Source organism: Pleurotus ostreatus, assembly GCF_014466165.1.
Source record: "Pleurotus ostreatus strain PC9 chromosome Unknown scaffold_4, whole genome shotgun sequence".
Taxonomy (NCBI): Eukaryota; Fungi; Basidiomycota; class Agaricomycetes; order Agaricales; family Pleurotaceae; genus Pleurotus; species Pleurotus ostreatus.
The window spans coordinates 3,398,006-3,411,833 of NW_023503159.1; the positions used below are offsets into that span (position 1 = coordinate 3,398,006).

Below are 13,828 nucleotides of genomic sequence, written 5' to 3' on the forward strand. Positions count from 1 at the left end.
GACCAAGCGGGGCCATACCACTAGTGTCTTTCTTTCTCGTTGAACCCGGAAATTAGCCGCTTACGCTGGATGCGGCGATGCGAACGAAGTCGCGCCCTGGGATTTGGGAAAAGCCATCATAATCTTAGGCGATCGCTCAATCACCTCGAGTCCTTGTCGTGCTGTTACGCCGTTGTTGGAAACCCCAGTCTCGCCTACCCGGATTCGAATGCAAAGGCAAAGGGGTTTCGACAAGGAAGTCTGATTCGTGCTGCCCCCAGGACCGACTTTGTGCAGGGACCCCGTGCGTATACAATTTGACGGCATTGGAACCTGCAGGTGAGTCCAAGATCGTCCGTTCGAGACTATTAACAGCAAAGCGAAAACGCGCTACGACAGTGCAACTAGCGGCCAGGGCTGGCAATCCCTCGCGCAAGAGGCGGTGAGCCCTGTTGTGTAGTCCTAGACACCAGTTACACTGCGACTTCGTTGCTGATATTTGAGATTATGAAAACTCGAAGATAGAAATCGAATAAACTTCGACGAATTGGGACACAAGTAACGGGTTACGACAAGTTCGCAAGTACGGCGCCTAAGGAAGCGCCAATGATTATTTACCACGTTGTCATTGTGGCGTTCTTGAACACTATTCTCTAAGCTCATACTGTACTGGCGTCGGCCGTTCTTCCAATCCGCGGGGCCTTGTGTTGGAATAAATCAGAGCGCCGTGACGCAACCGTGGCGTGTAGAAGTAGTTAGCGTCCTCCAGTGTTTGGTTCCGGCGCTGGCTAACACCGTCTAACTCGAGTAGACTCTACTCAAGTCAACGCAACCCTTCAACTCAGGCTGTCAGACGAGACGGATGGTAGAGTAAGCCCTGAATCAATTCAAAACCCCAGAGACCATCCTGACGCTCCACCAGGTCGAATTTTTTACTTGACATTCTGAGCTCGATGTCCTAACCCGCCGACCTGCTGGAGTCAAGGCGTACCAAGTCTCGATGGTCCAATATTCAAGGAGATCGTAGCTGACTGCTGGGTCTTTCAACGAATTTGCCAAACAACGCCTCATACATTACTGTGCGCGGTTCGGTCTCGTTTGGTTGGTGTCTATGCTTAAGAATGAGCCTACGCGACTTGGCCGACCTTGGCCCCGCATTTCTTTCGAGATTCGACCGACTGGATTTGGTAATTGATTTGTCGACGATCGACACTCTAGTACTGTGGTACGTCTACGCCGTAGACCCATATTTCGGAGCGTGGACTTACTAGACAATCCTGCCCTAGCTATATATCATATTCCTCGACATCTGATGGCACCTGATCCTCGTTAATGCCTCGATTACAAGTCCCGCTGGCGTTGGATGACGTCGATTAACTGTCGATGCGTCGATTTTCGGGACAGATTGGGTAGGTGGTCGACGGAACAGAATTCTGAGCGAACAACTGTCAAATGCTCGCCACCACTTCCTGGATTCCGGCGATCATCCTTGGAAAACAAAGGACGAGGAAGCAAGGGCTGCATGAAAGAGACCCCTCCGTCCAATTTGTCAGGGCCAACATCGTTGAACGTTCCAACTTCGAGGGCCGCGCAAGGGTACGTCTCCAGTTTGCTCCAATGCACGACTTACTTGCCCAGTCTTGTCAATTCAATTCATTCAATTAATCTATCCGTTTGAGAGGGCACCACAACTTTTCCTATAAAACGAGGCCCGTTCTCGATATTGGAGACTCACTCGAACACTCTCAGTCGTTCAAGTACCTACACCAGCAGTTCCACTGTCCACCAGCCGAAAAGCCAGCCATGTTCTTCAACGCCGCCACTTTTGCCACCGTTGCTCTCGCTACCTACGCTGCTGCCACCCCCGCCGTCGTAGCACGCACCGAGCCCCACCCTTCCAGCAGCAACTGCGGCACCACCACCATCGAGTGCTGCAAAGACGTGGGGACTGCTACCTCCCTCGAGAGCCCCCTCAAGTCTGCCTTCATCCAGCACGGCTTGGTCTCGAGCCTGCTCGTTGCGCTCGGCGTCGTTAAAGTCGTCGACGTGGTTTTGGGCGTCGTTGTTGACCCGAACGTCGTCCTGGGCTTGACCTGCTCCACGGTCGCCGTCGGAGGATCCTGGTACGCCATTCATCTAATCAGGCGTATGAAGCCTCGTTGTTGACATGTCTGCCTCCCTACAGTAATGCGCAGCAAGTCTGCTGTGAAAATGTTGCATTCAGTAAGTTCGCTATTGGAGCACGAAGCATCCTCGCGCAATTTATATACGGTCGCTAACACGACGTCACTCTTTTCTAGATGGCTTGGTCAACGTTGGCTGCACTGCCATCGATATCTTGTAATTCATAACACAACAGTAGCGCTACCTTGCTATTAAATTCGTATTCGTTCATGTACCTCGAGCTTCTGAAATTGGAATATCAGCACTTCCCTCCTTCCATGCTACCGAGGCGACCCGAGTCGTGCCCCAACGAGGAGAGGCCGATCGACAACTCATTCAGATGCAGCCTTGTACATACCACCCACACCAACACTGACCATTCCTTCTGTCCTTGTAGTGTAGTTTGCCCGCTGGCCGACTAATACGGTCGCTGTCGCCGCCGGCCCAATGTCGCCTGTTTAGACGATTATTATCATTGAAAGAGCAAGCGTAGTATGATACCTCGGCCACACGGCTAGTACAAGGGTGCGTACTACGGAGCGAGAATTGTGCTAAGGCGGTCTGACGACGTCAAGCGCAATGATTGAGTAACTGTGCGTGCGATCTTTCTACATTCACTTGATGATTTGCATGAACATTGCCTGCTGAGTAGTGAAGGCATATGCCCAAGTGGCGAAGAAACTTGTCCTGGCCGTACCACCGTGCTGACACCGTGTGGAAGCAAGGATGTGACAAGGGAAGCAAAGTAAAGTTCGGTCTCCGGTGTCTGCATAGACACTGGCTCACCGACCATTTCAGAGAGCGCGACATAAGGTCACTTATTTAATGTGTCCAAGCCGCATGCGCGCGACTGTATAATCTATTCTATTCACGGATGATCCTCGGTTGGTCTGTGGATTACCCCGCCGTCGCGTTGAGTCCCGACATGCACGAAACGAGTAGAGCGAGCAGCAAAGTCATGGTCTATTAGGCATTACATATGCTTGACAAACATCCCACTACTCTACTTGTCGACATCATCGTCCTCGTACAAGGACTCCGTAGTATGGAACGGGATGATAGTCGAGCTACATCGGCTGAGGACTGATCAACGTAGTAATCGCCGTCAGAACAAGGAGGTTAAGTCAAGAGATGTATCACCTTCTAGGCTTAAGCAGCAGGGGCATCGCCTCCATCGACAGGAGCGGGCTCCTCAGCGGGAACAGCAGGAGCAGCAGCAGCAGCAGCCTTGGGCTTCCTGGACTTCTTCTTGTCGCCACTGGGGCTGGCGAGGACGAACACAGCGGCGAAAGCGAGGACGAAGAGGGCGACGCGCATTGTGATTGGTGGCTGACGATAAAGCCTATTGAGGACGCCTCAGCTGGAGCGGTCAACAGTAATGAGGGAAGCGACTTACTACTGATGAGTGGCTAAAAGTTTGCTGAAGAAATGGGGGCGTTCGACGGTGGTTTATATAGCATTTCGACGTGTTTTGGCGGCTTGGAGTAGTATGGCGTGGATCGGCCCTGCCGAGCATCCCGTCACGCTTCCTGCCTACTACTCCCACTACTTTCGCCGCCGTCGGAATCCAGTATTGGGAGCGAGTTGAAATCATTCTGAATGTCGCCTAAAGAAGTGTGTCGTGTGATGATGTGATGGTGCTACGGGGCACGTTGCGGAGGGTCTTCAAAACATAACACCCTGTTCATTCAAGACGCTAGGTCGACAAACCAAGTCATAATTCAACGTCACAACGTCAAGTATTGGTAGCGTCGGTACGTGCGGACTAGCAACAGAAAAGAGTAGTGTGCGACTCCATAGTACACTTACCTTCGTTTTGACGCGGGATCAGACATATGGCGTGGTACGTCCCTATGCAGGTCCTGGGACTTGCGGAGTAATTTAGCCAACCCAAATAAATTGTTGAGCGAGGTTAGGATAACACACCAGACAAAGAAAATGAAGGAAACAATACGAAACTAAAAGAGAATAACACCTCAACGTAACGGTCACATAATTCGACAGAGTTAGTCGCCCCCTGCTCAGACTACCCAGGCTCCGGTCAGATCCGCCGAACATACGTCGTCTGCTACGGATGTGACAGATGGCCGAATAGTACGCGGGGAACAAACAGGGTATCTTCGAGGCCTGATGAGGGCAATTTGGGGCCGAATCGGACGTATTCCTGGTATTTCTGGTATTCAAGGAATACTGGTGTGCGACGTGAGTCAGCGTGGGCCACGAGGCGGCTCAGCATGGTGAACACTGTCGGACCTGGTTCGTTATCATCGCTGCGAGACAACAACCGTGTCAATTGGCCAGGAACCTAGGGTGTAAGGATGCCAGAAGGGGATTGTCAGAGGAAATGAAGAAACAAACGTTCACTCTGTTTCCCAAACGAGCATGTTCCGCGCCAATTGAACTTCATCGTCGAGAAAACATCGTTGTATCAATATCAGCCGCATCATATGGACGCCAGAACGGACCTACGAAAGGCCTGGAATAGGAAGCAACTGGCTCCATCAAGTCATATCGATTCTCCACCAGTACCTAGAAGAAGCGAGAAGAGATGTCGTGAACCGAGAAGCAGAATTGAGTGTGACAGGTCTTCGAACATGCGGGATGCAATGCGACAGCCTTACACAGCCGGCGGTACATGTCACATCCTCCCGAAGATCAGGCTCTGCTGATGTGGTTCAATTGGTATATTTTTCTACGGAATATGGGGACATACCACGGAAATCAGAAGCCATGAATGTGAATGCGCACGGGCGTTGCAGTCAACGTAATCTAAAAAAAGTGTATCGGTTCGAAGGAAGACATACACCGGAGCACCTGACACGTACATTGGCTCAGAAAGGAGGTTGGCAGAGAGTTCCAGGAGTTCCAGGAAGACAGATCGAAACAACGCCAACAGAAGAGTCGATTGATGGAGGACAGGGGGTTCACATCGCGGGTGTGTTTCATTCCCCTCGGTCATTAAACTGGACCGCGACAACAACGAGCCTTGTAGCTAGTTTGACGTCGAGGTTCGCGACGAGCGACGAGCGAGCCGAGCTGGCGTGATCCCAAAGCTTCTTTTCCAGTTTGCAAACCACTCGCCCCACGCTGAGAACCGTGTCGAAATCAAGTTGACTCTACAGAGTTTGAATGATATCCAGTAATCCGAACGAATAGGAATATGGAATCAGAACGTGAAGAATACATATGTTCGATGAACTCACCTACAGCGTTGCTGACTGGCTCAAGCGCTCCGACATGGCCGTTGCTTTTTGCGCGTTTATCAAGACGCCAAGAAGCGATATTCCTACAGGATATCAAGCCATCGAAACAGCACACACCATACAATGGAGCACATCCGAATACCGCTCTAAACAGGGCGCTTCGACTTGCAAATAGGAAGCCTTGAGGGGCCTCGAGCTTAGTTTCGTTGCTCAAAAGATTGGCGCCTGGCTGCATGGAATCTATAAGTGAAATCCGCTATATCTCCCTGACGAAGCCTTAAGATTCGAGCGATTTGACGAATGAATAGGTTTCTATTCATGCTAAGAGAGACCTTGGAAGTTACGGAACTCGACATATGGGAGAAATAGAGATATCTCGTGGGAGATCGATAACTGCTGTGTCAGCTTGCTTGAGGTTCTAATATGTTACGGAAATTGACGCGTAAAGAGGTGCGTCGAGAATGTGATGGTAAGCATGCTCATCTCATCGCAGGCCCTCTATCGAAGTATCCCCACAGGAGTTCCCTGGTGATGAGCACAAGGTATGGATCCCGAGCACCATACGGTTTGGTTGGGGTGGTCCCAATACTCACGCACGATGATGTGGCATACACAAAGAATGGCTAGTGGCCAGTTCGGTCGTGCAAAAACGAACTGCAGTAAGCCACGAGATCTTCCATTGCGCCCCCGCCCAACTGGTCCAGTCCGTCGTTACACCGTGGAAAGATGAAGGGCGGTTTCCTCCACGAATTAAGATGGTGTCCTAGCGGCGAATAATGCCTTAGGATCAGCAACTTCGACGCTGAGGAATCGGCCTCACAAACCAACTTAGAGTCTATATGAGCATATGAGACTGAGGGACGATGTCTAGATTCTACGCGATTTGTGTGCAGAGACTAGACTGTGAGAAAGAAACACGTAAGCAGTGTTGCCTTCGAACTTGGTTTCGTTACTCTCACTTCTAGAAATTGACATAGATTGCTTCGGCCGCTCTGTCTCCAACATTCGACATTCAAATACTGTACTCAACCGTGAGCCGCTTTCCTGCACATATACACCCCCACCTTCGTGCATACTGTGTCGGCCATATCAGATTCGACGTACACATTATCCGCACGTTCGATGGGGCCGTCTAGCTCAATCCCGTGTCCCGTGGCCTTTCCCCTGCTGCGGCCACTTCGATTGACCTTGCTGCAAGTTACCAGCTGTGAGTGGAGTAGGGTTGCGCATTATTGCGATTAGCGCCCACGCTACTGGTAGACGCCAGGTTAGTTCCAACCTAGAACGCGGCTACGCTTTACTAACCTTCGATCCCCTTGTATGATCTAACGCCTCAAGTTAGCTGTATTCAACCTGTCTGCGATATAAGGATACTAAACGAGGAGACATGTGTCTCTTTCTCTATTTCTCCCCCCATCGATGTCGGCTCGCATCATTGGGTTTCTTCTCGCTTTTTCCGGTTTTGTGATCTTGCAAGCGCATGCAGCCACGGACAACCACCATGCTACTCACCATCCACATGCAACCCACACTGCGAAGCAGTACGCGGCTCATCAAACCGGACATCACTCCAGCGTAGCGCACAAGGGAAAACAGTTCCTCAAACTAGTTTTGGGCATTGTTATCGGTAACGTATTCGCTCTGATCATGCAGAGTTCTCTCCTTACGTTCATATGCATCCAACAGGATGTGTTGTCGGGACGTTGCTACTTTGCGTCTGTTGTTGCCTCATCTTTAGGCACCGAAAGAAAAGATCGACTCGGGATGCAACACAAATGGAGTCGAATATGCCTACGATCTCCGCACCGATCTCCGCTCAAATGCAAGACCCTCCTCTACCTCAAACAGGCGAGGCAGCGAGTTATTATCATGGCGGCGAGGCTCCTAAATACGGGTATTCGGTACGTCTTTCCTACCAGGTTTTTGTCTAAGCTTAATCTCCGTCATCTCAGGGAGACCAACAGAATGTCGGTTATCAAGGCTATCAAGGCTACCAGAACTATGAAGGAGCGGTTAGTAGCCTCGACCCTCCCAACTATCTCCTCATTAACGTGATCGATTCATGTAGCCGCCCCCAGGCCCCCCTCCCCAGGCTCACATGGGATTCCGCCAATAGAATGGACGAACTAAAAAATCAGAAGTCGAATGCATACACACCCACTGTTCTTCTACGCATACTTCGTAAAGCGCTCTTGTATACCCTAATATCTTGTCGCTATGCCATCAAGGCATCGAATAGTCATCTACATCTTACCCGAAACGTACCCATGAATATAAATCGAGTCTCTACTCTAATGAGAACCAATTATGGTGTTGGCGTGGCTTGCGATTCTCGGTGTGCAGCTCGGAGCCCCAAAAGGAAGTGGATAATTTCGGACGTCAAACGACGGCTGTGCACATGTTTGGCTACAAGTGCTGGGATAAATACACTCCCCTTGGACCCTTACGCGGGTTGGAAAAAAGGTGGAACATTCGACAAGGTTTAGTACGTCAAGATTGCGAACGCAGGCGACTCACGCCCCGGAATGCAGACGTTATTCGCCCATTGATTCGAATTTTAAGCGGGCTTAGCTGGCTTTCTCTTGAACGTCACACGGCTCTCCTGACGAACTGCGCAGTCAAACTTTGGTCAAACTATAGGTCATACGGTGTCAGGCAAGCTGGCCAACAATCGGCTCGCACCAACAAGGGTTGAAATTTTGTTCCATGCAAGTCCACGCACTCATTTACTCTATCTGCCGGGGCAACCCTCTTCTATCTCCTCTATCGTACGCCAAGCTTTGCAAAAGTTGCTTCAACAGGAGTACCTACTCTTGCATAATTGGACCATCTTCATCCGGACTATTACGGCGGTTTGATGCAACTTTGGAATTCCTGGAATACTTAGGGGACGGAACGCGAGGTTTCTCCGCTGATAAATTGCAAGTTAGCTTCCTGCTTCCTATATTCCCTGCTGGTTTCCGTGCGCCACCTCGACGATTGCGACTCGAATTGAACCCACGCAAGGCCTCTTGACGAGTCTCACCACCAATGTAGGCGGCGGTACGTGCGTTCCCGAACGAGTCGAACCCCTTTCTAAAATATCTAAACTACAATACAGCGCAATAATGGTACGAGCTGCGATAATTGGTCCATGATGATACAAATTAAGGGCAACATTTCTTCGTGACTATAGCGCGTCATCTTTGCTCTCTCGTTCTCTCTCTAGCCTACTTATCTCTCCGCATATTTGACGATGCTTGTACCAATTGGTAGCACGATATCTTCCTCTAGTATCTAGAGCAAACGTGCGGTTGCAAGCCACACAGTCCACACTGTGGGGTTGTACATTCTTCGCCCATTTGTCAGCCTCGAGCATTTCCTTGCGTTCTTGTTCGTTCAATAACTTCCCCTTCTTCTCTCTAGCCCGCGCTGGGCGCTTGGATCCAATCCTACCGGTGTCCGCTTCGTCTCTTCTTGACGTTGCTATGCTACTCTCGGCGACTGACGACGCGGCTTCCGTCTCTAATCGCCTTCCTTTGCCCTTTGCCGGCAAGGAGGCCTCCGCCTTCTCCGCCGGCTTACTATATGGGGCGTAGGCTAATGCGACTGGTGAGTGGTGATCAAATTTGGGCACTCTTTCACGCCTACCATTGCCAAACGTTCGGTGGTCTCGAGGCTCCCGTATAGCGGGAGTAATCTGTACGCTGGGTAACGTTGGAGAGGCGTTATCATCTTCGTCTTCACTGCCCGCCCACATCCTCTTCCTTCTTCTTCCACTGGTTCCTATGCTAGCACGACTTTCGCTCATGCCCACGCTCGTACCCCGACCCTCAGGTGATGCCGTCGCTTGCCAGCGCTCCCTGTCTGGATTCCCTCTAGGCGCAGCGCCGTGACCTTGCTCTAGCGGCCGCGTATGCTCTGGCCATACTTGCCGGTCCCACGGGCGAACACCCCTTTCGGCCTCTCCCCTGGGTGTTCTTGAGGAACTCCCGCTTCCCATTCGAGTCTCTGCGTGGTCATCGCTAGCTGGGGACTTCGTCATACTTGGTCCCGGATTCTGGGCTGAGAATCTGTACCGCAATCTTGAGACCGCACGTAGAGTGTACTGGGTCTTCTATCTGCCTTCCTTGATATGCTGGTCTCGGGCAGATTGCGTTGGCTATCACACTGTTGGCGCCAACTAATTCTTGATGCCATTGCCTCACCGCCAGTGTCGGATTCCGAAGTTTCAATCTGTGCCGCGGCAATCCGGCGCGAACGGGCTTCCTGGACCCTTTCCATGTGTCGCTTCTAAATTCGCCGGCCGTATGGGAAATACGTATAGAAGTAGTCACGCACCGTATGCTCTCTGGACATGCGTACCAGTGTTGGTTCACTATCTGGGATACCCCTCCCCAATCCTCTTCGTCGGGGTATTCGTACGGTCGTCCGCAGTGGTGGCAAGGTCTCGTGAACGGTGCAGGTCTGTTCGACCGCCAATCCCCGGATAAGGTGCGACTAGGCCACCAAGCGCTATCAATCATGGTAGCAGATAGAGGAGCTGATTGTGGGCAGGAGGCACCCTGTGATGAGGCCAAGATCAAAATGATATTGCTCGTTCGTTCTCCGGAAGATGCAAAGAATACGGTCACTTGTGTCCATCACGTGTCGTCCAGTTGGCGCGTCTTCTTTGTGTCCTTGCGAATTTTGAGCGTATGCGCATACGCTGTGTCAATATGGGTGTGGCCTGATCCCCCGTTAGTCCCTGCTTATCATGACACGTATTTTAACCGATGCCAGCCATAACCTTTCTCCCGAATTCCCTCAGCATCGATCCCCACATTTCAAAATTAACTTTTGCTGAGGCGACTTCGGTATGCGGGGTCGATGTTCTATGATCTCGACAGGCCAAGACTCTGCTCCATCGGTCACATACGAGATTTAGAAGCTGCCCTATGCCCGACTACAGATATCCAACGCCTCGGGTAGACTCCAAGATTAAACGGGTCCTTTAGCCGGTGTACCATTCGTCATCCCTCGTCGAGACGAATAAAATCAAGCGATGTTGTTGTACTGCAAGTCGTACCTCAGGAGGATGCGGCCTCAAGGCTACTTCCATAATTCCAAATACGATGCTAGTAGCTTGTTTCCATTGAGGAATGGCGTCGAACTATATCATCGGTTTTACCTTGGCAGTATTTACGGAGAAGGCCTTCTTGACCTTTGCCACCGATTCAGCCCCCGAATCCCTCATCTATATCTTCGTAAATCGTTTTCTGTGATAGCGGCCGCATGATCTCCACTCGACTGGTATTCTAGGTGCGTTATGTCCTTTTTGATATACTATACTATACGTACTTACCAACTAGGATATCCGTCGGAACATCCTTCAGCTTCATCATAAGATCACGATTACCTGGCCTCGAGTCAGACGACCTCCTGTATTCGCCCGCTTCCGAACACCGACCCCACACAGCAGCAATGTCGCCCATAATGGCAGGAGAGTAGTTGAAGAAGACGAACGAGTTCGTAACCCTTCGACCTCATACTGTTATCCGGGTGGATCATGACAGCCATTTCGCCCGTGTATTACGATCTCTCCCCATCTGGTGGCGAGCTGTGCGTCATGCTGCAAAAGACAAAATAATGAATCACCGAAGCTTTATGCCAGCTCTCTCGCCGTCATGCGATGCGTCAGGGTTATGCGTGCGTGGCGCTTCTTCCCCGACATCCAATTCATTGACACGAATCAGTAGCTGCGGTTCATTGAATAGGCGTGCGGAAGGCTTGAGCAGTCTTGCTGGCTTCCTGTCTTTTTGGCACCGATATAATCTTCCCGGATGCCGGCCAAAATTCCTGAAGCGGTCGAGGGAAAGCTTTTGTCTACGTGGCCATCAAACGGAAACGGAAAGTGACTGTCGTTTATTTACGACATTCCAGCATTTGAATTTGATGCTAACGAAGGTCGTATGTACTTTACCCTTGGTGATTGGTCGGATTATATTTGACGTTGAGACCGCTAGACCTTCCCCAACCTTCTTAAACGGGGGCTTCTGAGGCCTATTGTCGCAAGTTGCCTCGTGGACCTGACGCACGCCTGTCAGCCATCACTATTTTGATATGTCACGCGAATTGTCGGCTTTTTCTCGCTTTCTCACCACCGACGCAATGGGACCTACGTTTGACAAGCCAAGGTCGCTGAGGGACAATCTGAGTTTCCACAAGCTTACTACCAGCAACCATTGACGAAGTCCGGCGTCCACTTACGATATCAAATCAACTTGATCAGTGGTATGTAGCCTTTGTCGCCTATCTTCAGGCGGCGATATTCTTCCCATGAAGACTCAATGGCGAAGACAGATGTCTGTCCCGGGAGAGTGGCCCGATACTGCGTTAGCTTCGACCTACCATGTGTAGCTATGCCAGATATAGGCGAGCTGCCGTAAATTGCCACATTCGAGCACGGATCCCTGATTCACCATCTCCACCGTTGTTGCGACATCTAGAAAGATTGGTAGATCATCATCTCCCACAGCGCATTAGGTGCGTGAGACTGCCAAATGGTCCACAGCCCCTGTTTCGAGCTCTTCGCTTATCTCTACTTCCTGGATTCGATAGGGTTCTCCTTAAGCCCCAACGGCAACATCACATCGGGGCCCGAAGTTCGCCATGAACCTGACATATAATAGGAATGTTACATGTGTTTCTGTACTCAAATTCCTACTCAAACATTTCCCTTTATCTACCCATCAACCTGGTGGTATCTATGTCCTCTTATGTTGTTGCTCGGAGAGGGGATCCGAGACAATGTCACTAGGTATGTCGTCACCATGAACTGAAAGCATATACGCCTCGACCTCGTATCACATACTCTTCACAGAACATTCCATCGGATTGAAACCTCCAGTCGTATCCGTACCTCATCGTACACTTGGGATGTACTGCCGTCACGGTGTTGATAAACTACAACTGTTATTCGCACTTCGTAGCTTCACCGTTATCTCGTCGTCGATATTGCTAGCTTCGCACGAGAAGTGCCTGCGGGCCGTTCTCGTATCGGTGCTGCGCAGAAAGTACGGTATTTTTGGTCACAACCAACGATCAACGGGGTCATAGACGCCAGCAGGTTCCTTGAGGGTATCCGCGGCAATCTGGCCTCTCCCCGTCGAACTACGAGTCACTCGCTTTTGAACACAGTCTCTGAACATCGGTGTGTCGCGTACAGCGGACAAACTTCAGGAACTCGAAGAAGATCGCTGTCCAGCGGTCTGGTTGGTGTGCTATATATGTATGAATCGAATTATAGGCCTCACCGCCCTCATAATGGGGCATTGGACCCACTTCTCGGGTCCCTAAACTTTGGGTAGCCTTCTCACAGATTGGATACCGCTGTGTGGCATTCATTTATCTTAGATGGTTGTCAGAACACCCACTGACGAATCCACACTATCATTGTAAAAACAAGTCTCTGGGATGGCGGCCAAATTTTGCTTCCGTCGTCGACTGGGTTTGCAACAAATTGACTAACACATGACACCACGGAGCTATTGGTAATTGATAATTAGTCGTCAGGCTAGCTTGCGCTTCTGCTGCGATGTCTAAGTATACACCTCTAGCACAGGCAGCACAGCGAATGCCAGTGTCTCCGTATGCGTGGCTGTTGTTCGCGCACTGCTCCTGGATATACGTTGCAGATTTTCCTCATCAACGAAGATTACTTGCGCAGTCGCGCGCAGGCTAAATGGTTGCGGAGCCGAGGCGCTTTCGGTACCGGGATGATATTCCCGCGGTGGTGAGAGTGGTCGTCCCTGTCGACCGCTTCGCGCCTTCCCCCAGATGGCATTGTCTTCAACAGTGGATCAAAGCTGACAAGTAGAGTTATTGACGGAAGTTAGAGTCCTTTGGTAGTACTCAGGAAAAGGATGTTAAACGATGTTTATTCCGCCACGGTAGCTCTATGTATGAGCTATCATACAGATGGGTGTCGAGGATGGTCTGATCGAACAGAGGGTTGGTCGCGAGGGTGATGGGAGACTGAGTACCAAATAAGTCAATTTGGAAGGCGGCCGCCTTGTGATGAAAGTTTTCCCACCCACGATTCTCGATTGGGCCGTTGCTGGCTCATCATGAAGCTTATGTACAGCAATGTGTGCGGAATAAGAACCTCTTTCTGCCCTCCCGACTTTACAACGACATTGTCGAAATGCCGGTCGACCCCTCCACGAAGTCCAAGCTGAAGAGACGCTCGAGTCGTAGGGATATCGATGAGTTCAAATTTGATGGCACCCACGCGAGGGAGCTTGAAATGAAAAGAAACAGAGGTGCGTCGTCTGCGCCTACGAAGAACATGAAGATCGCTGAGAAGGTGGCTGGCACATCATGGAATAGGGGAGGTATGTTCGAACATCCGATTCGGTGCCACCACCATCTGACGGTTTATATAGGTTAGTTGTGCCGAATGCAGGAGGTGCGATCATCGCTCCTTCATTGCAACGAGGTCCTAATTGACGCATGATCACGGC

The 13,828-nt window shown here is 50.8% G+C and overlaps 4 protein-coding genes across 4 annotated transcripts; 3 read left to right on the top strand and 1 right to left on the bottom strand.

Moving 5' to 3' along the window:
- Positions 1-1,782: 1,782 nt before the first annotated feature.
- On the top strand, positions 1,783-2,323 carry PC9H_006964 (uncharacterized protein; the record flags this gene model as incomplete). Its single annotated transcript, XM_036776501.1, has 3 exons — positions 1,783-2,102; positions 2,165-2,202; positions 2,280-2,323. 3 exons carry the CDS (start codon positions 1,783-1,785, stop codon positions 2,321-2,323), a joined length of 402 nt encoding a protein of 133 aa, XP_036632520.1.
- Positions 2,324-6,764: 4,441 nt separating this feature from the next.
- PC9H_006965 (uncharacterized protein) lies at positions 6,765-7,461 on the top strand (the record flags this gene model as incomplete). Its single annotated transcript, XM_036776502.1, has 4 exons — positions 6,765-6,972; positions 7,032-7,246; positions 7,298-7,357; positions 7,414-7,461. 4 exons carry the CDS (start codon positions 6,765-6,767, stop codon positions 7,459-7,461), a joined length of 531 nt encoding a protein of 176 aa, XP_036632521.1.
- A 1,097-nt stretch (positions 7,462-8,558) lies between these two features.
- Positions 8,559-9,369, bottom strand: PC9H_006966 (uncharacterized protein; the record flags this gene model as incomplete). The annotated part of the gene is made up of 3 exons (XM_036776503.1): positions 8,559-8,621; positions 8,674-8,924; positions 8,976-9,369. 3 exons carry the CDS (start codon positions 9,367-9,369, stop codon positions 8,559-8,561), a joined length of 708 nt encoding a protein of 235 aa, XP_036632522.1.
- A 4,140-nt stretch (positions 9,370-13,509) lies between these two features.
- PC9H_006967 (uncharacterized protein) lies at positions 13,510-13,814 on the top strand (the record flags this gene model as incomplete). Its single annotated transcript, XM_036776504.1, has 2 exons — positions 13,510-13,699; positions 13,756-13,814. 2 exons carry the CDS (start codon positions 13,510-13,512, stop codon positions 13,812-13,814), a joined length of 249 nt encoding a protein of 82 aa, XP_036632523.1.
- Positions 13,815-13,828: the final 14 nt, after the last annotated feature.